At 39.2% G+C, this 24,808-nt stretch overlaps 1 protein-coding gene across 8 annotated transcripts in view; it reads right to left on the bottom strand.

Moving 5' to 3' along the window:
• tspoap1 (TSPO associated protein 1) overlaps positions 1-24,808 on the bottom strand; it is a 62,675-nt gene that overhangs the window by 33,864 nt on the left and 4,003 nt on the right. For 7 of the 8 annotated variants that reach the window (XM_026327883.1, XM_026327884.1, XM_026327888.1 and 4 more), the window contains exons 3-6: positions 2,581-2,688; positions 2,183-2,311; positions 1,424-1,600; positions 441-623 (exon numbers count right to left, since the gene is read on the bottom strand). In XM_026327883.1, the coding sequence (XP_026183668.1) occupies positions 441-623; positions 1,424-1,600; positions 2,183-2,311; positions 2,581-2,688 (597 nt within the window). Of the gene's footprint in view, positions 1-440; positions 624-1,423; positions 1,601-2,182; positions 2,312-2,580; positions 2,689-2,832; positions 2,933-24,808 lie in introns of those variants that run through there. The other variant, XM_026327891.1, reaches the window with a different exon arrangement.

Genomic DNA, 24,808 nt, shown 5'->3' with positions numbered 1-24,808 from the left:
TACAGTGGCTGATATCTCTGAGCATCACTTCACTGCTGCACTATTTCTAAGATTTGAATACAGAGGAGATTAGTATTAAATGCAGAGAGGATCAGAGCGTGTGACTTTGGTATCTTTGATCAGGCCCAAGTTCAAGACAGGGAATCATCTCATTATGGCTTGTGGCAGATTAGTATCGGGTCCAACGACAACTCATTATATAACACTGCAAAACAGCATCCATGCCAACATAAACATACACTGGGTTTCAGAAAAATTTTACCATATCAAGCAAACCATAATCATTACGGCAGAGCAACAATCATGGAATTTGCTTATTCATTGCATTTTTGTTCTATGGTCTAAAAATTACAGTTCTTTAAATGCCATCAGTTTGATTAGCCATGTTATACCAACAGGGGTCAGCATAGAGTTGTGCTGTGTACTTGAGGGTGACTTACCTTCTCCACCCCCTCATTCTTCTCAGTTTCCCCACACTTCTCTGGGCCACCAGGGTCGGGACAATGGTTGTGCTGTGGTCTAGATGACGTGACAGACAGTTGCCTCTGGAGCCGAAGCACCTCCCTCTGAGACTCCCTGAGAAGCTTCTCAATTTCCACTCTGCCAGATGGAACAGCAGAGCCCTACACAAACATATATACACATGCATCAAAGACACCCATAAGAAAATGATGTCCTCAGTTGACATTATCATTATTGTTATTTTAAATTTAGTCACATAAAGTTTAGCATCCCTAATGACAAAATTATTATTTATTTCTGTGATCCAGCAGTGAATATTTTTCTTGCAGTTTCTAACTGAAACTCTATAAAATAGTGTTTAATAACTCCCTATCAATGTAAACATACAACAATAAAGGCCTAAATGCAGTGAAATTGATTTTGGTTCTTCAAAATCTACTGGATTGATTTGGATGATATATTTACATGTTCAAACACATTTTGACTAAGACATTTAAGGATGCCTCCTTGTCATCATTATGGCACGGTGAAAATGTATTTAGGTTGAATAGGAAACTGACATTTCCACTCCATAAATGCACAGGGCATTATTAAACACAACAGTTGCTCGCATTCAGCCAAATTAACTGATAGTCACTGGATCAGTAATTAAAAACAGGCACTTGGGAAAGTGACCAATTCCTGCACTGTCATCTAGACATCGGCAGTGGTGCTGCCTTTGTAATATGGGCTTAGGAGGGAGTGGAGATAAGTAGTACCCATGTTGTCCAGCAGGGAGCGAGCTTGTTACATAATGAGCTTGTGCAGGAATAATCAGTAGGGTTATGTGGCACAATGGAGCAAAACATGTAGGAAAAATGACAATTGGTCAAAACTTGATCAGGCTTTCAGTCAACAATGAGTCTAAAACAGTTTGCAGGTCAATGCTGGGTAAGTGAACAAGTTACTTTGTTATGACTACCTTAGCAGTACCAAGCTGAGCCTCCAGCTCTCTGCACTCCTGCTGTAGGGCAGCTATCTCTTTGTCCTTAGACAGCAGTACATCGGCATGTTGAGCGAGGTCACGTGCTCGCTGACGGGCAAATGCCCTCTTGTAATGTTCAACAGACCCAGGTCTCATCAGTGATGGAGAATTCACCTGTGCAAGATAAAAAGTTAATATTTATTCATCAACAGAAAGGATTACAAAGAAGTCTGGAATACACTGTTAGCGACAGTTTGCATTAGTTCAAACTGAGGGGATGAAGAATAAAAAAAAACAATGGTACTGGTACACATACTGTAGCATCAGACAAACGGCAGTGTTATAAGCAAACATCTGTAAAGTAGTGAAATACTACTGTTCAGTCCACGCTAGACAAACTTTTAAAGAAAGATACAGACATGCAACTTTTCATTACACTTCTCTTACAAGACAATGCACTATAAACTTTAGATTGCTTTGTGTTCATTCTTTGTCACATCTCTTTTGAAAAACAGATGTCTTGGACTTTGAATTAAAACTGTGCTCTAGCAGCCATTCTAGTGATGCATTCAGCTATCCAGTGAGGTGCTACAATTTTTTAGCAGGGATCCCAATCGTCACATGCTCATCTATTTCATTTAACTCACTACCAAACATTGCTGTGATGTGGCGATTTGGTGGTAGTGCTGCCTGAAAAAGACTCACTCTGCATTTGGGTCTTGCGAAAATGTTAAGTTTTTTATTTGTGCGTCATACCACTCTGAGGTTGGCCTCCTGCAGTTTTCGCGCTCTCTCTTCCAGCCTCTTAGCAAGAACAGCCAGCTCTGTATTCTTTCTCCTCAACCTCCTGACCTTCTCTTCAGTCTCTGGGGCGCTGCTCTTCCGCTAAACATAAGGGAAACAAACATCATCAGCAGACAATTCCTGCAGCAAATACCAATATAGCAATGAAAAACAAAGGAAGTCATACAAACAATTATTCAGGAAGGTTAAGAGGCAGTCTATAACATACTTCCTGGTTTTCTATCATCTGCCAGTGTCAGTGGAAATTCAGAAAATATGTGTGGAAAGATCAACACATTAGCAATTATCTATTTATGAACTGAATAAAAGACAAGAACAAGTGAAACTGCACCTAATTGAAACAATCTTACCAACAGGCCATTCTCCTCCCTCAGTGTGGTGCAAGTCTTCTCCAGCTCATCGAGGGCTCGCAAGAGTTCTGAGTTCTGACGCACCAGGAACCCATAGTCCGTGCCATTCTGAAAAAAAGCGCAACAAAAACAGCTGTGGCGTTTACCGGCTTTTTTTTTTTTTTAAACACCAGGGCATGCAAGAGTATCAATGTTATGTAGTGTTTGAGTAAAATTTGGATTTTTTTCAGCAAAACTGCTTAAACCACACACCATCTCTGAGTTACAGAAAAGCCTTCCTCTGCTCTCAGCCAATGTTTACACAGAGCTAGCTAATGGTGGCTGATGACAGTCCACTGAAAAGGCTTTTCATTAAACCAACTCAATCAGGCACAGAACACCCATTATTCAGCACTAACTCAGTCAGCATAAGAGGAAGGAGAGCTGTCTCACATTGTGTTGTAAGCAGAGGAGGAGACAGCACAAGAGGGCAAGAACATACTCTTAAATTTACATGTCACTTACACACCTGATACAAATCTGTCCTCAATATTTTGTACAACCAGGGAAGCCAGAAATTATAGTTATGACAGCAATTACACACTGATTAATTTAGGTTCTTTCTCCAATGTGCCACAATGCTTTTAGAACTGTCTAGAGAAGAACAAGAATTAACTGTGATTTCAGGAATTTTAATAGACTTTGGTTTGAGTTCAAGTCCAGTTTTTATTCATCCCTCTAGAGAACATTAGGTGAAATGTCCCATAGCTATTTCAGGGCTCTTTTAGCTGCGTGCCCTGGCTTGGTCTCATGCTTCGGGTCTTGGATTAAGGGCAGTTGTTTGTTTAAAAACAAAGAGGTAAGAGAAGGCATCCAACTTTTCCCGAAAGATTCTACACACTTTGAGTTTTTTAGTAGTTTAATTGTGTAATCCTCCCGAGTGGTGCACTAATAAGCAGCAGTTAATTTGACTGACAGTCAATGTGGCAATCATTATTGGAAAACTCATACTGGTCCTTCATTTAATGCCACTCTGATATGGATAAGTCCTCAGGATCAGAGGGAGAGTAGACCTGGCACATGTGAATGCAATGGCTGCAGTGAGAGCAGATGGGCAGACAGAACGGACAGATAAGTTGGAGGTGAGGGGAGGATTTGTCCTCACAGTAAAACACATACACACAGTCACTTACACTGACCTTGGCTGCTTATATATGATGCCAAAGTTACAGTCCTTACCCACATCTGATAAAGAAAGGAATAAGGAAAGTGTTTTTCTCTGTCAGAGTATCTTAGCATGACTAAAGCACACAGATGGCTGAAATACCACTGTTCAAATGTGTTCCATCAGTTATGCTCTTGGGACCTCATTATTAACCAGAAATTGTCATCTGCTGCAGTGACACTTCTGTAACAGCATAAAGACTAACTATTACATATCCGGACATAGAAATCATGTCATCTAGTGAGATTATGTTGTCTTGGTAACCGCAGATGATGGGCAATTTTACGGCTCCCTGAAGAGATCATGCTCCTGTACCTGTTATTTAAGTCAACACTAATGACCAGCTGTTTACTAGATCAGCAGCTGAGTCTTCTGTGTGTTCATTTTCCAGTACTGTTGTGATAGTGACATTGGACGTCTGAATATACAGTCAGTAGTCAGTTACAAAATAGTGCCAGAAAAAGCATATGGTTTCAGTTTAAGACCATACAAACAGCAGACACAATATTTTGATTGAAATGATTAACATCTCACATAGTGAAGAAAATAATTTTTTAAAAAAATCTGTTAAAACTGTAAAAGTAGGAGGTATAAAAATCCATCCATCCATTATCTGTACCCATTTATTCCTATTTAGGGTCACAGGGATCTGCTGGAGCCTATCCCAGCTCTCTTTGGGTGAAAGGCAGGGGTCCACCCTGGACAGGTCACCAGTCCATCACACGTATATAAATATCTTCCCAAACGTCTATATCAAAGGGGAAGAATTTTCAGACAGGTGAGGGAGACATAGCTGCTATAAAAGCAATATTGCTGTACTTTACTTGGTGATGGCCAAACCCACTACAGTTTCCTCGAACTTAGCGCGTTTTAGTTTCCAATACTGTTTTAAATTAGCAGTGAAAACCTTGCAATCGAAGCAAAGATGTGATTACTGTTTGTCACTGTAGGCAAAAAAGAAGCTTCATGGACGATATTTTTTTTAATCAATACAGGCACACGGTCAGCAAGTACATTCTCCTTAAACCTGAATGCTGTTTTTGGGTGCAGCTTGCTAAAGCTATCACAAGTTATGTCACAAACATTTTATGGTTGTCATTTTTGTAATAACCATTCAATGTGTTTACATACAGTAGAAAGATGAGTAATCATCTCTATAATTTTTATGGGTAGTGGTGGGAGTTACCAACACTGCATCAAGAGTGAAACAATGCGTACTTATAATCCAGTGCTAACTAACTGATGTCAGCTTCACTCTTTACTGTTCACTCTACAGAATGTAGGAGCTGTATAAAGTTACTGTGGATGAAGAAGGATCATCCTGCTACTGCTGACTCATACTAAAAGCATACATCTGGCAAAACACACTCATTCTGTCACATATGGGACCACAAACAAGGGCAGAGACACACCAAGCAGATGTTAAAGAACTAGCAGCAATGAAGGCCGACTCATGCCTCACATAACATTGCCCTAATCCGGTCCAAAGAGTTGCATTTCAACACAACATATAGACTACAGCTAATGGCCAAGTAGCTTGTAGCACCAGCATGAGAGTAAGTCTCCATACTAGCAGGTGGCAAAAGTCTGTATTCAAAGGTGAAAAACCTACATTGTGGCTATACGAACCATAAGCAAAGCAGCGTTTGCTTACCACTTTTATACCACTCTCGCTCACTACAGAGAATTCATAGCCATTTCTAAATGAGAGTACATCTGATAAGAAGTTGCAAACGACACTATTTGTCAGCCCTCGTAAGAGAAAGAAGAATGTAAGAGGCTGAGGAAAACAAGAGGATAAACTACACTAACTGAGTGAAATCAAATCTGACCCAGTCAAAGTGACTGATCTGTCTCACTGACAGATTCACCACTGATTCAACAGATCAATTTGGTCAAAAAGCCACAGACAGTGGTCTCACTAGTGCTACAGGTGTGGGACAAAATGTAAAGACTAGGGCAACAGAAGGTCACCAACAGCCCGACACTAGCCAAGTTAATAGATGGAACACATACACCCTAACCCTATAACACAGTATGTGAATCCCTCTCTTCTCATCCTTGTTAGATGATGTAGTTGGAGACAGACACACTACACACAATTTGTTTTGTTGATGATGCACTGCAATTTTTCTGGGATCACATGGATGCTGCCTACTTAGTTGTCTTGCTTTGATTTATCTCTTGTGCAATGTTATGGATAAGCAAGTGCTTGAAGTAAAAATGTGACATTTCTTGTATTTAATGTGATTATGATATAAATGTAGATATAAAACAGTTAGTTCCTACGGTAACTGTAACTCCCAACTAACTCAGAAATCGCTTCTTTAGGACGTCTTCTGGGCTAAACATGAAGATCTGAATGCAGACGGAAAGCTTTGTACATGAGGCGGCAGCACAAATGTGAATTTGATTTGTCAATTTCTAGCACAGCAGCAGACTTAATGACTGCTCTCACAGTACAGCAAAGGAGAGCTGATCAGGAAACGGTGATGCCAATATTTCCTCCTATTTCCTAGAACAGGAATAAAGAACTGACACTAAATTACAGTCCAAAGTCCTATGTCCTAAGTCCTATGTTACACAGATAGAAAAAAATATTTTAAAAATTGTAATATCTAGTTGACTTTATAATGCACAGACCACTTACACTTAACGACATAACACTACTCTAAGCAGAAATTGTTCCAACTCAGAGGTACTGGAAAAACATTAATACCACAATTAGTTGCCTTGCTAAACATAGAGTGGCAGGCTGGTGGCAAAAAATCCTTTAACCTCTTAAAAGGAGGTACTGCAGCCTCAGCTTTCACATGAACTTCTGTGTCCTTGAGAGTTATTCTGCCATTTGTTAGAGGAGTCAGTCAGTCCCTGTGTCCTGGGCTCCCTCTCAGAGCAGCGATGATAAAGCCCAATCAATCACCTCAGTGGAAGGCCAGCCAGAGTGAACTCAGTGTCCGCCTGCCTCCATTCTGATTCTAATCATCTTGGAGTCTGTCCATGTCTTGTAATTGTTCCCTGGGAATCATACTGAAATACACCAGAGGCTTTTCTTTAGGCATGAGGTAATGCTGGCTTCTTACAAACTAAAACCAATTCTGCCACAGAAAATGGCTGCAGGTGGTGAGGTCTACTCAAGGCCACTGTATTAGCATTCAGCCAGATCTCCTCTCTCACACCAGTGCTGTTGTCACATGGGCCTGGCTCAGTTAGCAAGACAGATGTAACTCAGTAGCAGCAGGGCAGGGGTCTCTTCACAAACGTCTGTCAGGGGGAGCCTGAGCCTTGGGCAGGGCAGACAGGTTTAATGTAACCATCTCCCTATGCTCTTTTTGAATCTGTCCACAATAATTGCACATACAAGCAAAAAACTGAAGGGAGGGTTGATTAGAAAACAAACACACACTCACCTCATACACACAAGCTGACACTGCTTATCATAATGATACTGTCTACAGCCTGCAAGGTCACGAAAACACCAATATGTAACTAAATGTGAACTTATCTGCATTCCAATTTCATCATTATTGTTTTGTATGACCACTGTATTGTATTGTATCACTGTGATAGCTGACAATATAGAAAACACTGACACTAATCTATCTAGCTGAACCCAACAATGCTTTAGGTTCCACTTATGAAAAGGCAATACCTAAACTTAAAAGCACATTCACACAAGGACAAACTCTGCTAATCCATGGCTGTCAAATTTGGCAAGCACAGCAGATGCCCCAGCACCAACCTACAGTGTGTTAGTGACCTTGAAAATAGGAACAACTTGTACAACTTATACAATGATCTTAATATTAACAACAAAAAAAATCAGACATGAAAAACAACTGGAGTTAAATAGTAAAACAAACAAGGAACATTAAAGTGAAACATCACAAGTGACTTGTCCCAAAATCAACTCATTTTTATTGTTAGTAACAAGCTGACACTGAGCTTTGCAAAAAGAGGGGGCTGAAGTACGTCTTGATTATCTGGGTCAGCGGCTGTTTTATATGCCTCTGATGGCCTAAATCAAAATGTCTTAGGGGTTTTTGGGAATTCTTACTCTTTGTAGCAATTTATTGGTAACCATATAAAATGGGGCAGTGAGAAACAACTGGTTATGACAAAACTGGTCAGTAAAGATGCTAATGCAGGAAGAATTACTATATACTACAAGGTGGGATTTAAATCAATGTAATTAATACAAAAGCAAGACATTTATAATTGTTCTTTTGGTGCAATCAAGACATGGATGAGCAAGAATACACGGGACAGACCTTATAATATAACACACTTCGTACAGTTTCAGGTGCTTCTTTTGTTAGAGCTAGCAGCAAATTTATATTCAAGTCATTCATCTACCTAAGAGATAATAGCATTTATTTTCATTTGTTTGTCATGAGCGAGTTGGTCAAATGAGCTTTTAAACAGTTTATAAAAACACTGCAAACATAAGAATATGTCTTTACATTAGTATTTATCTAGAAGGTAACCAAAGTAGGAAAAAATACAAATGCATGATCAATTGGCATAAAATGGAACTATATTATACTTGGACAAAATAGTGGACTTTAGTTAGCTGTGAATGAAGATTTGAATATATCAGTAGATATTCAGGGGCTAATTCTTAGATATTCATCAGGTCACACACCGGATTATCCTTTTGTCTGGGATCCAGAGCAAGCCTTTGTAAGGCGTATGGAAATGTCTTCAGTCTGGCGCCCACAGAAACACCAACATCAGCATTTTTAGCTGACAGCTAGAAATCCCCCACTACAAGCCTCTAAGGAGAGTGCAGACAAATACACAGACATACATGTAAGCGCACAAAGAGACATATGTTTCACCATTACTAAAGCTTTGTTGGGCATAATAATTGAGGTATTGTTAGAAAAAGGTAGAAATTCCCACTAGTGTACATCATCATTTCACGTCCATTCAGCCTGTACTTCGGTACTGGGTGCGCTGCTAAAGCAATGCATCAACAAACCACTAATCAGACACACCGGATTTGTTCTTGAAAAAAATAAAAATAAAAAATGAAACCTTTACACTGGTTTAATTTGCTAAAGGTCTCCTGATGTTCCCACAGAAATAGCACAAATCTAGCTAGTCTTGGATGGAAAAAAGATAACACACAGTAGTAACTGAATACAAAACAGTGACTTACATGGTTGCAAATTTAGCAGGTCTGTTGCCTGCATTGCCAAAAAAAGCATCATGGCTCAGCAGTAACAAAATATTTGAACATCAAAAGACAATTTTACAATAGAGTAACGACTGTTGCAATGTGATGTATCTCTTACTGGTAAACTATTCTACTTAAATTATCTTGGTTCTGGTCATTCCTGCATTATAGCAGTGTTGCTCAAGGACTGACATGTTGGAGACAGTCTGCTGAATCTCGTAACGTGCCTTAATTAATCCAGGCCTTGTCTGCTTCCAGCACTAATGGAAGGGAGAAAGCCTCCTCCCAGAGCCCAAACAGCACATGCAACACAGCTTTAATTACCAGCACAGGTGAGGTTCATTAGTATCCACTGTAATGGACACTAATGGACAGTATCACAGCACTTCACATTATCAGTGAAGTGTTACAATTTAGGGTAAAATCAATGACACTCTATCTCTTTCTACAGCATCAGTGGTTTTCTAATGACATTTGGGGAAGTGCTCTGCTGTGAGAAATCCTCAAAAGAAAAGCTGAAGAATTAATATGCTCTTATAAAAAACAATACATACTGTAGTCTTACATTGTAGTACTGTAGACTTTTTTACTCAGTTACCACCGACATCTCTTGTAGATTTACACTGCATTGCAAAGAATGCTCAGAAATGATTTTATGTGCTATTTGAAACCCTTTCCATGTCTGTGCTTGTTCATAACTATTTTGATAAAGGTAGCAATATCCACATTATTCACAGGACAAAAGGTAGGTTATAGCTATGCTTTCATACTTTCTTATAGTTAGGGAACAGGGAGGTTATCTACAACTGTCTTAAACAAAGCAGAGAAATATCTACATATGAAAAGCACCACAAAGCTGTTTGTGGCCTGAGGTCCTTTATTAACAGCAGCACTTTCCTTATAGTCATATATAAATCATGAAGAAGCCCTCTTAAGTGTCCTCTCAAATCCCCTTCTGTATTTATCACAACTCTTCTCCCCAGGGTAGCTGACAGTGACCGATTAGGGGGGTCTCACATACTGGGTTAGAGAACAAAGAGCCAACATGAGATACCCCTTCGCCCCCCCTCCCTCTAGGCCTCCAGCAATCTACCTCCACCACGCCTCATGCAAAGGTCCTCTGGGCGAGCTTGGTCAAAATGAAAATGCATTGTCTAAAAATGCTTGTTAGTGGCTTTTCCCAAATATACAGTAAGATGTGAATAAATTACAGTGCAAAATATTTATGTGGTACAAACTGTCTAGTTTACAACCACTGATGGGACATAATCTAAACACTTCATACTGTCTCATTTACAGTAGTTTCTGGAAGTTATGACGTAGACATAGTCTCCATTACAAATCCATTAAAACACTGCTGTAGTGATAAAGTATTAAATCCATACTAACATGGCTGCCTCATCATCTTATAGTCCACAAATAAAAATGTCACAATCCCAGAGACTACAAGGGCTTAATGAGGTGTTAGACATGCAGAAGACATCTGGCCTTTTAAAAGTCAGAAGCTGAACAGAAGGGGAGGGGTCATCAAATTATTCAATTTAGTGCAGTGTCAGCGGAAAAGGGGAAGAAGGGAGACAAAATGTAGTAGGGATGATTTGCTTCTCTGCTGACCCTTTGCAAGCACAACCCTGACAGCTTCAAAAGAATACAGCCCTTAATCATGTCAAGGAGAAGTGCATATGCATACAACCCCTCGACCCTTGCCTTCCTAAAAGCAACAGATTCATATTTGGCCTAACACAACAGACACATTTAAGAACAGTTACCTGCTTTAACATTAAAAATACATCAATCATCCAAGGAAAAAAAACTAATTTTAGTTTTATTAAGTGTGATGAAGACAAATGCACAAATGCCCACAGCTGCTTTGCTTATGCACTATAATGCTTCATTAAATTACGTACTGACTCACACTAAATACTGTATTTCTCTATAAACTTTTTTCACATGGCTGCATGTTCACAGTAGAAAAACAGAAATGAAGTAACCCTACAATGGAATCACAGTGTTTTTATTTAATTCTTTTTTTTTTTTTTTTCCAATTTCACAGATTCAATTTGGAACAATGAAAGTAAGAAAAATGACAAATATGGCGACAACATTTAGCCAATTTCATTCTACAGATTGGTCTGACCCACACAAGCCACAATGAAGTGGACCAGAGGTGATAATGCATAACATTGATTAAGAAAATGCATCCAGCCAGTCCCACAAGGACCTTGTCACCACTGTTGAAGTTGCCAAAAATCACTTGTCACTGTCGTCATTGAAACAACTAATGCAACACTGGGTTTACTGACACTGGCTGAGCTATCATCAGTATGGAGAAAAATTCTTAGTGAACACTGGGAGCTCCCATGTGTGTATCAGCAGTACTCTACCAATTAATTAAATGTCTGCTACTTTACATCCTTATTTTAATATACTACCAAATGATTAAATATTATTAAGAGTTTAAATTTAAATATTTGTGTTTAATATTACAATATATTGGGTGGCCTGGGGTTGACACTGGGATTTAACACCACATTAAAACTTAATCAATTAGGACATTAAATCAGGCTAAATATCATTTAAAGGCAATAATTAAAATAAAGAAACTGGCCTTATAAACACATGGTCTCTCTACATAGTACAGATCATATGATGTCATGTTCTAGACACAAGCTTTGCCTCAAAGCAGACATATCTAACATATTCAGAAGAATACGGGGCAGAGGCTTGAAGTTTAGTTTCCAGAAGACAGAACCATTTACAATACAGACACAGACACACACGCACACTCTCTACCAGAGAGTCCAGACAGTCAATAAATCTTTTAATGTTGCACAATTCAGACAACCAAACACCATTACAGTGTTCCACAAGAAACCTATACAAGTCACATTCAATAAATGTATATCTGGTAGAGGCACCTCAGTTATAAAAGCCCAGAGTGACCTTTCTTGACATTAAATGTATCAACAGAATGAGTCTCCCTTTCCTCCTCCAGGCAAAAACATTTCCCATTGTGAGGGGAAGCCCAGGTAATCACGGGTTTAATCGAGCCAGCAGTTTGGGAGCAGGACCAGAAATGTCACAGAGTGGAGAGCTCTTCGTGGACACCAATTCAGAAGAGTCTGTGTACAGGCCAGTGAATGTAAACATGAGGACATTTTCAACTGTGCATTATAACATTTTTATTAACAATTCAGTCTTTGCCACAGCAAATCAGGGCATGACATGTAAATCCCTAAATATCTGCCCTACAGTATATTTCCCACATCAAGTATATGGCATGAAACTGAATCCCAATTTCATGCTCACACTGTTTCCCAGAGGTCAGAGGTTAGACATGGTTGCAACCAGACTGCAGACAGTCAGACAGGGATGCTTGGGTAGGGTAAAAGACCAGTATTCCAGAGATTCACCTCTTATTGCTCTATTTGTTATTCACAGAACACCAGCTATAACATAGCTGGACAAGAAAACACACTCATACACGCTCACATTGGCCTGTTAAATGATTTTAGGAGTTTAAATCAAATTCTGTGACTTTTTGCATTTGAGCTGCATCAAAACAGTTGATCATTTCTCTGTTTTAAATCATTGCAAATGGAACCGTTTGTATGCATATTATCTTTTGCATGATCAAATATGACCGACAAAATACAATTTTTCAAAGACATGTAGAAAAGTTTAACAGATTACTAGAAAAGAGCCATAAACCTTACAAGTCTTCCACATAAGCGCGTGTGAAAATGTGGTTATTGTGCGAATACATCACAACTTCATATCTTATCATCACTGCCAATATAATATTCTGCATAACCTAAGTTGCCTGTTTTTGGTGTCACTGTATATAAGAATTTATTGATTTGCCAAGAAAGAAATCATTTTAATAATGTAAGTAAAGACAAAATCCTAAAAAAAAAAAACAAAAAAAAAAAACAGCCAATTAATCAACCTAAAACATGTCTAACACAGTATGTTGCTATAGTTAATCATCATATGATTCAGAGGACACAGAACAATTAGAGGATAATTGGTTATTCAAATTTCAGAAAATAATGTGCAAAGTCGTGGTAAAATCTAACCATGACATCATTGAGATTGCTCCCAAGGGTGCAAAATAGGTCAGTGGTATAACTTTTTGGGCTGACATTACTGCATCAAATATCCAACCCTCAACATTTAGGTGTAGATTAGAACCAAAATCTTTAACCAGTGTAGCACATAAAAATTGTCACTTGATACGTCAACAAGTGAATGAGCATTCTGATTTGTTAATGTAAATTAAGATGTTTTTTCCATTTAACTGTCTAATCAACCTTGCCAGGTGCATATACGAAATAAAATCACCTACCCTACACAACCATCCATTTATATAACAAACTAATTAAAACATACCCTCTTCTGTTATACCCAAACAATTAGCCTGCCTTTGGTTTCTTTGAAGAAACTCATGAAAAAACATGCTAAAATCACACACATTATATTCATATGCAATCATGCAATAATATAATATCATCAGATTAATTTCAATTGATAAGTGTAAATATAAAAACACTGAAATAACTTCAGTACTTAACTTTTAATACTGTCTTTTACCCTGAGAAATCTGGGAACCCTTTTCACTGAGCATCAGATAATCCATTATATCCAAAGTAGAGTAAATGATATTGAAAAAGTCAATTGGTCAGACTAAGTGACAACTCCACAAATTTGGGCTACTTTATAAAGCAGGAATGCCCCTGCTAATTGCATTACATGTGGTAAAGTTAATCCCTCTGTGAACATATATAACTCTTCATGTACTGTATAATAAAGCACCAGTGCACTGTGTAAGCTAAAGAATCCTTGACATCATTGCAGCACCACTGTTGTGTTGTGAATTTAAATGATACTTTTAACAGAGCTTGGGTGAAGCGAACAAGAGTTCTTTCTATTGGTACAGCATTAGACAAAAGACTGTTTTCAAAGCATCTCAGACTGTGCCAGGCTAGTCTTAGCTCTATAATGTCCCAGGCTCTACCAGTGATCACAGGCACGTAAATACAGACTCAGATAAAATACCTGTCCTCAGTTTGCCATCTATCTCTCTGTACAAAAGCTCCATTTGGAACTGACACTGTGTAAAGCTAACAATCATTAGGCATGCCACCATATGGTATGGAGACAGGTTATAAAGAGCTGAGATCACAGAAGACCACACGGTCAACAAACTCATTAGCCCAGAGAGGAATCAAGCTTCATTCTTCTGTAAAGTGGTAAGACTGACTGCTTGTCTGCCTCAAGTAATACGTTTTCTATAATGCGTACACATGACAGACTGTAGTCACTGAAAGACTAATACTTGGCAACTGTAACAAACTGTACAGAAATATAAGTGTTAACATCTTCACTCACCTGGATACTGAAACCTGATTAGTAAGAGTGCTAGGCCACTGTTCATTGAAGCTTTTCCAGCAAAACAAATTTTACGTAATGAATAAAAATAATCATAAGAGTAATATGTAGGCATCAAAATAGCAACTTACAAACCCCACCTTGTTTCATGTCAGTAGAGACACATGTTTAATGGATACCTAAAATAAGATTCTAATAAATTCTCCAATTTGAGGTTCATCTAACTTTAAGCAGTTTAAGTGATTAATGCAACACCATATACAGGAAATACACACAACAGAGCTGCTCCTTTTTGTTAACAGACATGCTCATGCTTCTTAAAGCTTAATTCCTATTGTGTGCTAGTCAAATACCCCCCACAGTCATGTAATTAAGAAGAAAAAAAATGTTCATTAGTTATTACGAATACATAAAGACAAATCAACATTTTAAAAACAAACATTTCCAAAAACTAACAAATCTAAATGAGTCTTTCAAAGCTTTATCTGGGATACAGTATAAGCACTAAATATGTACTCCATGGGTTAAGCCACACTGGATCAAGATCTAATGATTACCAGCAAAACCAGCTTTCTTTCAATATATTCCATTTCCTGAAACTGGTTCATGTGGGAGTTTGCTGAACATTGTTGCAATTTCCCAGTTACATTTTTATTCATGTTCCTGCTCAGTCTTCAACATTATTTTTTTACTCCTGTTATATTACAGAAAAATGTAACTCCTATATGAACACAACCCTTCTCCCCCTTTATGGGTGGAACTAGTGATATAGAAACAAAAGAATGATCATGGTACCAACCACCTCAAATAATTGCGTAATTATAAACTATAATCTAGAGTGCAAGGGGGCTCCCTGCTGAAAAAACAGAACAACCAGAAGTGCCCCAATGATCTGAAATGGTTAAATAATAATTTTTAATGCTTTGTTCAATGTTGCTTCTCAGCGTTTGTTGGTACAGATCTTCTCCTAGGTTGGCGTTCACAGTTCATTTGGGGTTTTTACTTCACTGTGGTTGTGGTGATTAGGTAATAAAGTGATGGGGGTGGGGAAGACAGCAGGCAATGTTGCACACAGATTACTACCTTGCTGAGATGATGAAATCCTGTCTCAGCTAAGCATACACTCTATACACTCACCACAACATATTAAAGAAAAAACCCCAAGGGTTTATGACAAAGCTGTAGCACATTCTCTGTAGTAGCACCTATAGTGAAAAGATGACCTAAAATGCTAACAACTATTAGTTGGTATTCCTTCCTCTGCCATGTACTCTATGATTCAAATTAGCTACAGTAATTAGCTAACCAGAGTTTCTTCTGAGAATTAATATAATCTGATACTAAAATAAGAATGACAGTGGAAAGACTGCCACTCAACATGGCTCAGGTTGATTCAGCTGCTTCATCTACAACCTTTAAACAGTACTGTATCTACTAACTGAAAATAAAGATATACAATTTGTTATTGGTAAATTTCAAAAATGACTTTTTGATGGAGTAATCAAAGCAAGTTATTCTGAACGTTTCTTAGACTGATATACCTTTTGTTGTAAAAGATATTTGAGCCTCCAATTACATGAATGTTTCAATGATTCCTTTCTGATTTTCAGTTGTCTATCATTAAAAGGCTACTCTGTACTTCAAATAAATATTTAAGAATTAAGGTTTACATAAAAACCAGTTGGTCATGAAATTTGTGATTTAAGGTCCAATTTAAGGTCCATTTAAGGTAAATTAAGAACCAATCTCAAGACGTGCATGACAATAACACTAATAGAAACTACTGAAATTACCTTTTAAACATAAACCATGGACATTGTGCTGAGATGGAAGGCTTTCAATTAATTAGTCCCTGCTCTGTGACATTAACTATGTCTAATTTTTCATTTTTCTGTGTTTGAACCTACAGATGGCACAGAAGCTAACAAGCAAAGTAAAAATAACACAATAAAAATAATAATTTTGCTTTATTCTTCTGTGAATTTCAGATACAAAATACTGTAACATCCCCTGTGCACTTTCAGGGGAACATAATGATGCACTGCTACAGGTCACAGAATCAGTGCAACACTTGTATTTCTGAAGTTATCAAAAATTAAGTGTTTTTAACCTGTTGGACAGTAGATAAATGTTAAAACAAAGGACTATTTCTTTCCCCATTTGATGCAACTAATTTCCTGGAACTGTTTTGCATTTGTTTGACTTCGAGCATTTCAGTTTGTCTGCTATGTTTACAACAGCATTGCTGAGTGTATTTGTCATTTTTTTGTTTGTCAGTGCCTGTAGTGTCAAGAGTCAAAACAGACTAAAGGCTAAATAGAATGAAAGACATAGAAGATTGGTTTGGCCATGGATCTTAATAAATCCTTTTATTGTACCAACTCTGAACCACAACTAATACAGAACAGGCTATTGGAACCCATCCCTACCTCTAATACACTACACTATGTACATTGCAAAAATTCTCTCATGTGTTTCATGTCAATTATCAAGAAAAATATTGAAATGCTCACCAAATGCTCCACACTCACCTTTCGTATCCCTTCCACTTCAAAACCACTAAGGTTTGCGTAGAGCGAATGGTGCCTCTTTCCTAACAACGATGCTGTGGTTGGGACTGCCTTGTCCAAGAGCCTGTGTTGTGTATTACCCTGTTCCACCGACCCTCTAAACTCATGCTGTTGTCCAGGAGCTTCCGCCTCCTCATGGTTCTCCATCTCTGTGTGTGCCGTGGCAGCCTCAGTCTGCTCAGGCCAAGTGCACAGGTCATACATCACTCCTTGTCAAACAGCCAAGATGGAATCAATATGATCAAAAGAGGTGTCCGGCCAAGACCAAGCCATCACATACTTTCTTTTCTTTCTTTTTTTTTGCCTTGAGGAGTTTAACACGGATCAGCTTTGGCAGGTTGATAAAGATGTCACTGTCCTCTCTTTCTTCAACAGTTCATAGGCATGGGCAGCTTAGGTGAAGCTTCTAAAATCAAGCAATGGACTGTTTTGCCATTTTTGTCAGTAACAACACAAGTGCACATTTATAAAAACATAAAATGTGGGTTAAAGATAACATAAATAGTACTACTGGAGGCTACGTAGCTTGCTTAAAATCTGTCACAGTAAGAGTCTATGTGGCATCTCCCAGAAAAACACAGTTACAGCCAGGAGTTGTAAAGTACCTCCTCCCTCTCTGCACTATGACGTTTTCCAAAATGGGGACAATCAGCACTAAAGGGATATTACATATTTTCAGCCTTGGCTTCTACCAGTAATTCAATGGATGTCATTGTCCTGGTAGCATTCTTTAGCATACTGGTATTAGTATTTGTCAAACTGTAGCATTTAGATTCAAAGCCCTGCTCTCTGCACTGGGATAGCCTGTTCCATCATGCTTTACCGCTCTGTCGTCTGAGCGGATTTTCATAAGCACTTGTCCAGAAAATAGGAAAATACACACTATTTCTATCATATATAACACTGATATAGCACATGTAGGCCTAACTAAAATAGCAACCAAGAGGAGATGTAGTGTAGAAAAAAAAACAAGACTACGATCTAACTAACAGGTCTCCACTCCAGTTCCCATTTTCTAGTATGGCTGAGATGCAGGTTGGCATGTTGACTCTTCAGCTGTGAGTCTGTCCTTATCGCTGTGTCAAAAAGCATATCATCCAGATGCAATAAGACTCGACAGGGCTGCTTAATCCCATCTTGCTTACAGCGCCATATAGGTGAAGAAAGAGGACAAACGAAAAAATGTGTGTGTGAGACGGTGAGTGTTGGTCAGAGGAGGGGGTAGGGAAGACTGCTTCCATCGTCCTATCACAAATAGGCAGGCTTTGAGACGGGGCCAATCATCACCACGACTAGAGCTCGTTTCCATGGAGATGACGCTGGAATGATGTTGGCTGCCTATTGATTCTTCAAGAGGCAGTGCACACTGCAATACAGAGAGGCTGCAGGAGGCAGACCGAGAAAAAAAGTGTGTCCGATCCAGATTAATTGTAATGTTGCACTGTAGTTGTGCACAATAAAAACAAATAACATGTCAAACAAGGCAGTGAATGCTAAACTGATTAAGTTTTTAGTACAGTTAAAAAAGGTATAAAACTGTAGGTCTGACGTGACAAAAATCACATCATGTGTGGTGTGTTCTTAATTTTACTGTTGCTATTAACCTAAATGGTACCTGTGTACTATATTTAAATAAAATGTTCTGGATCGACAATAAAAACATTCTTATCCTCCTTATTTATTTCATAATAAACCCCAAAACACCCTGTGAACTAACTTCTATTTACATTGTAACACACCAAAATACAATCTGTATCTTTGAGGCCAAATAAATATTTTAGTGTTTCCTTCCTTGTTAATGATAAATATATATATTGATAATTAACAACATCGATCAATATAAAATATTTTCAGCCATATCATTCATGTCATACATGAGAGAAACTGAATATATTTGGGTTTTGGATCATTAGCTGAAATTTTAAAATCTCACATTGGGTCGTGGAAGGTTATGAAGGGCATTTTTGAGAACTTTCCAGCACCTGCACACTGGCTGGATGAACCTTAAGGGTTATAACTGCATCCACAAGAGAACATGCATTATGTATCATGAGTTTCTTGTACAGATTAAGACAGATTATTCCTTTTTTTTTTCTTATACACTGTATTTCTGTTGTTATGTTGCAAAAAAAATAAAATAAAATTACAAATATACATGTACCAAATAATTCATACTGCCTGCCATGAACATACATACAGTAGTATGTACAGTGGCCGACAAGGGCAAACACGCCGCAACGGCCAAAACACATGCAAGAGAGAAAACACTCACAAGAGAGAAAACACAACGGAAGCGCGCCAGTTTGATAGGGGGACCCCGAACTGAGGGATGCTAAGAACAAAGTTTGCCTAAGTTTTACAGAGGCGCGAGAGACACATGTAGTGATATAAGCCATAATAATCTCATTTCTGAGGCTGCGTAATGAGATGCAGCTACAGTTTTGAATTGCAACAGAATGAGCATCCTCTGATGATTGTTCTCATGCGCTAATATGTGCTAACAATGTTCTACTACATTGGGGCGGGGGGGTTGTTTTTGGAGGGTGGGACATCTGAAGGTACGCTTTCCATTTATTACTTTTTAAACAATTGGCGGTCATCTTTTACAATACTGTACTTTTATATTGTAAAACGTGATGGCCAAGTGTTTAAAAAGAAATAAATGGAAAAAGTACCTTTATATGTTGCCTCTGTAAAAGTTATCCAAACTTTGTTCATAGCATCCCTCAGTTTGGGGTCCCCTTATCGGCCTGGCGCACTTCTGTTGCGTTTTCTCTCTTGCGTGTGTTTTCGCCGTTGTGGCACGTTTGCCCTTATCGGCCACCATAGCTATGTGACTGCTTTGCTGCAACCATAAAGCTTGCTTTGAGTGTAGCTACTGTGTTTCTTAAAAAGTCAGTGTTGGTCACTGTATTTTGGTGCAGCACAGTTAAAAATACATTTTGATTTAATTTCTTGGATTTTTTCTGCTTCTCCCTGTGCTTGCGTCAGTTTTCTCCAGGTACTCTGGTTTCCTCACACAGTCCATGCATGTTAGGTTGATTGGTGACTCTAAATTGCCCATAGGAGTGAGTGTGAGTGTGTGAGGTTGTTTGTCTCTATGTGGCCCTGTGATGGACTGGTGACCTGTCCAGAGTGTACCCCTGCCTTTCACCCAAAGAGAGCTGGGATAGGCTCCAGCAGATCCCTGTGACCCTGGTTAAGGAATAAGCAGGTATAGATGATGGATGGATGGATGGATGGATGGATGGATGGATGGATGGATTTTTTCTGCTATGCTGACAGTACAGTCAACGCCAAGTGTCCTTTAACAAAGGCCCATTCTTTATACAAAAAATAAATAAATTTTACTTAAACTGTCATACAGGCATTTACTGTATGTATACCCTCATTTTGAAGGGCAGAAAGACTAAAAAACAAAAGTCATGACCAGACAGATCCAGCTTGTACACATTCTGTCTGAACAGACATGTCCTTATACTCCATTTCACTGCTTCAGTCTATCCACAGTGTCATTCAGGTTAAATTTTAGACCACTAGGAGTGCAATTTTTAAGACATATGTCACATCATTACTGTCAAAAAAACTATGAGGAATATAACCACCGCATGACATGCATCAAAAAGACATTTTAATGAACTTGGACTTATGTTTTGCCTCTACACATCAAGTGCACTCAAAGCACTTACACTATATACCCGTATCAACCTATGTGTACACACACTAACTGGTGTCATATAATCATTCATACACCAGGAGCAACATAGGGTTCAATGTGTTGCTCAAGGATAGTTTGACATGTGGACCAGAGAACCAGGGATTGACCCGTTGACCCTATGGCTGGTGAACAACCTGGTCTACCTTCAATAGATACTATTTAGATTCTTTTTTTACAGCAATGACAAACAAAGATTTAGTATAATTTACTATTTTTTAGAAGAGAATACAGAGCAGGAGTGAAATGTTGCAAAAAAGGATATTACAATCCTCAGTCAACATACTGAATGTACAATCTGACCCCAATAAAAATGGTAGTAGTGCTGATGAAGGACCAGAGAGCTTACTGGGATTTCAGCCTGCTATGCTTCATGTGGACAAATAAGCCACCACTTACACAGGAATGAACTATTTGAAGATTTCCAATCAGGATTTAGAGCACATCATAGTACAGAAACAGCACTGTTGAAAGTTACCAACGATCTTCTCTTAGCCTCAGATAATGGACTTGTTTCGATACTTGTCCTCCTAGACCTTAGTGCAGCATTCGACACCATTGACCACAACATCTTATTACAGAGACTGGAGCATTTGATTGGTATCAGAGGAACAGCGTTAAAGTGGTTCCAATCCTATTTATCCTTTATCCTTATCCTTATTATCATGTCCATGATGAACCTTCCACACGAACAAAAGTTAGTTATGGAGTTCCACAAGGTTCTGTGATAGGACCGATTCTGTTCACCCTGTACATGCTTCCTTTAGGATATATCATTAGGAAGCACTCTATTAATTACCACTGCTATGCGGATGACACTCAGTTATATCTACAGTGGGTACGGAAAGTATTCAGACCCCTTTAAATTTTTCACTCTTTGTGTCATTGCAGCCATTTGCCAAAATCCAAAAAGTTCATTTTATTTCTCATTAATGTACACTCAGCACCCCATCTTGACAGAAAAAAACAGAAATGTAGAAATTTTTGCAAATTTATTAAAAAAGAAAAACTGAAATATCACATGGTCATTAGTATTCAGACCCTTTGCAGTGACGCTCATATTTAACTCACATGCTGTCCATTTCTTCTGATCCTCCTTGAGATGGTTCTGCTCCTTCATTGGAGTCCAGCTGTGTTTAATTAAACTGATTGGACTTGATTAGGAAAGGCACACACCTGTCTATATAAGACCTTACAGCTCACAGTGCATGTCAGAGCAAATGAGAATCATGAGGTCGAGGGAACTGCCCAAGGAGCTCAGAGACAGAATTGTGGCAAGGCACAGATCTGGCCAAGGTTACAAAAGAATTTCTGCAGCACTCAAGGTTCCTAAGAGCACAGTGGCCTCCATAATCCTCAAATGGAAAAAGTTTGGGACGACCAGAACTCTTCCTAGACCTGGCCGTCCAGCCAAACTGAGCAATCGTGGGAGAAGAGCCTTGGTGAGAGAGGTAAAGAAGAACCCAAAGATCACTGTGGCTGAGCTCCAGAGATGCAGTAGGGAGTTGGGAGAAAGTTCCACAAAGTCAACTATCACTGCAGCCCTCCACCAGTCGGGGCTGTATGGCAGAGTGGCCCGACGGAAGCCTCTCCTCAGTGCAAGACACATGAAAGCCTGCATAGAGTTTGCCAAGAAACACATGAAGGACTCCCAGACTATGAGAAATAAGATTCTCTGGTCTGATGAGACCAAGATTGAACTTTTTGGCGTTAATTCTAAGCAGTATGTGTGGAGAAAACCAGGCACTGCTCATCACCTGCCCAATACAATCCCTACAGTGAAACATGTTGGTGGGAGCATCATGTTGTGGGGGTGTTTTCAGCTGCAGGGACAGGACGACTGGTTGCAATTGAAGGAAAGATGAATGCGGCCAAGTACAGAGATATCCTGGAAGAAAACCTCTTCCAGAGTGCTCAGGACCTCAGACTGGGCTGAAGGTTCACCTTTCAACAGGACAATGACCCTAAGCACACAGCTAAAATAACAAAGGAGTAGCTTCGGAACAACTCTGTGACCGTTCTTGACTGGCCCAGCCAGAGCCCTGACCTAAACCCAATTGAGCATCTCTGGAGAGACCTGAAAATGGCTGTCCACCAACGTTCACCATCCAACCTGACAGAACTGGAGAGGATCTGCAAGGAAGAATGGCAGAGGATCCCCAAATCCAGGTGTGAAAAACTTGTGGCATCATTCCCAAGAAGACTCATGGCTGTACTAGCTCAAAAGGGTGCTTCTACTCAATACTGAGCACAGGGTCTGAATATTTATGACCATGTGATATTTCAGCTTTTCTTTTTTAATAAATTTGCAAAAATTTCTACATTTCTGTTTTTTTCTGTCAAGATGGGGTGCTGAGTGTACATGAATGAGAAATAAAATGAACTTTTTTGATTTTGGCAAATGGCTGCAATGACACAAAGAGTGAGAAATTTAAAGGGGTCTGAATACTTTCCGTACCCACTGTATCTATTAAACCTGTTAACACAAACCAGTTAACCAGACTTCAAGCCTGTCTAACTGACATAAAGGCTTGGATGACCAGTAACTTTTTACTTTTAAACTGGGAGAAAACAGAAGTCATTATATTTGGGCCTAAAAATCTCAGAAATAACTTTCTAAAATTAGAGCTACTCTAGATGGCATAGCCCTGGCCTCCAGCAGTACTGTAAAAAACCTTGGAGTTATTTTTGACCAGGACATGTCCTTTAACTCACACATAAAACAAATTTCTAGAACTGCATTCTTTCACCTGCGCAACATTTCCAAAATTAGGAACATCCTGTCTCAAAATGATGCAGAAAAACTAGTCCATGCATTTGTTTCCTCAAGGCTAGATTACTGTAACTCATTACTATCTGGATGTCCTAATATCTTAATAAAAAGCCTCCAATTAATCCAGAATGCCGCAGCCAGAGTCCTGACAGGAACTAGCAAGAGAGATCATATTTCTCCTATATTGGCTTCTCTTCATTGGCTCCCTGTAAAATATAGAATAGAATTTAAAATCCTTCTTCTCACATACAAATCCCTTCATAATCAAGCTCCTTCATACCTTAAAGACCTCATAGTACCATATTATCCCAATAGACCACTTCGCTCTCAGAGTGCAGGCCTACTTGTGGTTCCCAGAGTTCTCAAAAGCAGAATGGGAGGCAGAGCCTTTAGCTATCAAGCTCCTCTCCTGTGGAACCAGCTCTCAGCCTGGGTTCAGGAGGCAGACACTCTCTGTACTTTTAAGGCTAGACTTAAAACCTTCCTCTTTGACAAAGCTTATAGTTAGGGCTGGCTTCAGGCAACCCTGAACCATCCCTTAGTTAGTTATGCTGCTATAGGCCTAGACTGCCCGAGGACCATCGGTGCACTGAGCTCCCCCCCCCCCCCCCCCTTCTCTCCCACCTCATGTATATTCCACCATTGAATGTTACTAACCTTGTGCTCTCTCTCTCCCCTAGTTTGTGCTCTCTCCCTCTCTCTCTCCCCCTCTCTCTCTGTACCTTCTGCAGGTGTCCCTGGTCCTGGAGCTGTATATCGCTGATGTGCAGTTACTGGCCCCACCAACTTGCAGTGTCTATTTGTTGTTTATTGTTGCTGTTCTTTTCTCTCTGCTCTATCCACTCACCCCAACCGGTCGAGGCAGATGGCCGCCCAAACTGAGCCCGGTTCTGCTGGAGGTTTTTTTCTTCCGTTAAAGGGAGTTTTTTCCTCTCCACTGTCGCCAAGTGCTTGCTCATAAGGGAATTGTTGGGTTTTTAGTTTTAGTTTTTGTAAAGTGCCTTGAGATGATTTGTATTGTGATTTGGCGCTATACAAATAAATTGAATTGAATTAAGCTCATTACCGACTCTTGAAATTCTGGGTGATTTTCAGCAGGTGAGACCAGACAGAAAAGTTAAGGAGTAAGATGAAGGTGGTGCCTTCGGCCTGTGAACCTGTGAAGGAGCTACTGCACATCCTTTATCCCTGCTGCCATCAGACTCTAAAGGAGTCACTGAATTTGTCATTGCTCACCTGTGTATTTGTTGGCTACAGACCGACACCATCTGACACTGACAACTTACTGACTCACTTCACTATTTATTTGCACATTTGCAATTTTTTAAATTATTGCTATTATTATGGGTGTTTATTAAAGCTTAAGATTTTTTGCTGAATTTCCCTGCGAGTG

This window comes from Mastacembelus armatus, chromosome 14, assembly GCF_900324485.2.
Source record: "Mastacembelus armatus chromosome 14, fMasArm1.2, whole genome shotgun sequence".
Classification (NCBI taxonomy): Eukaryota; Metazoa; Chordata; class Actinopteri; order Synbranchiformes; family Mastacembelidae; genus Mastacembelus; species Mastacembelus armatus.
This window is presented reverse-complemented; position numbering and strand designations above follow the sequence as displayed.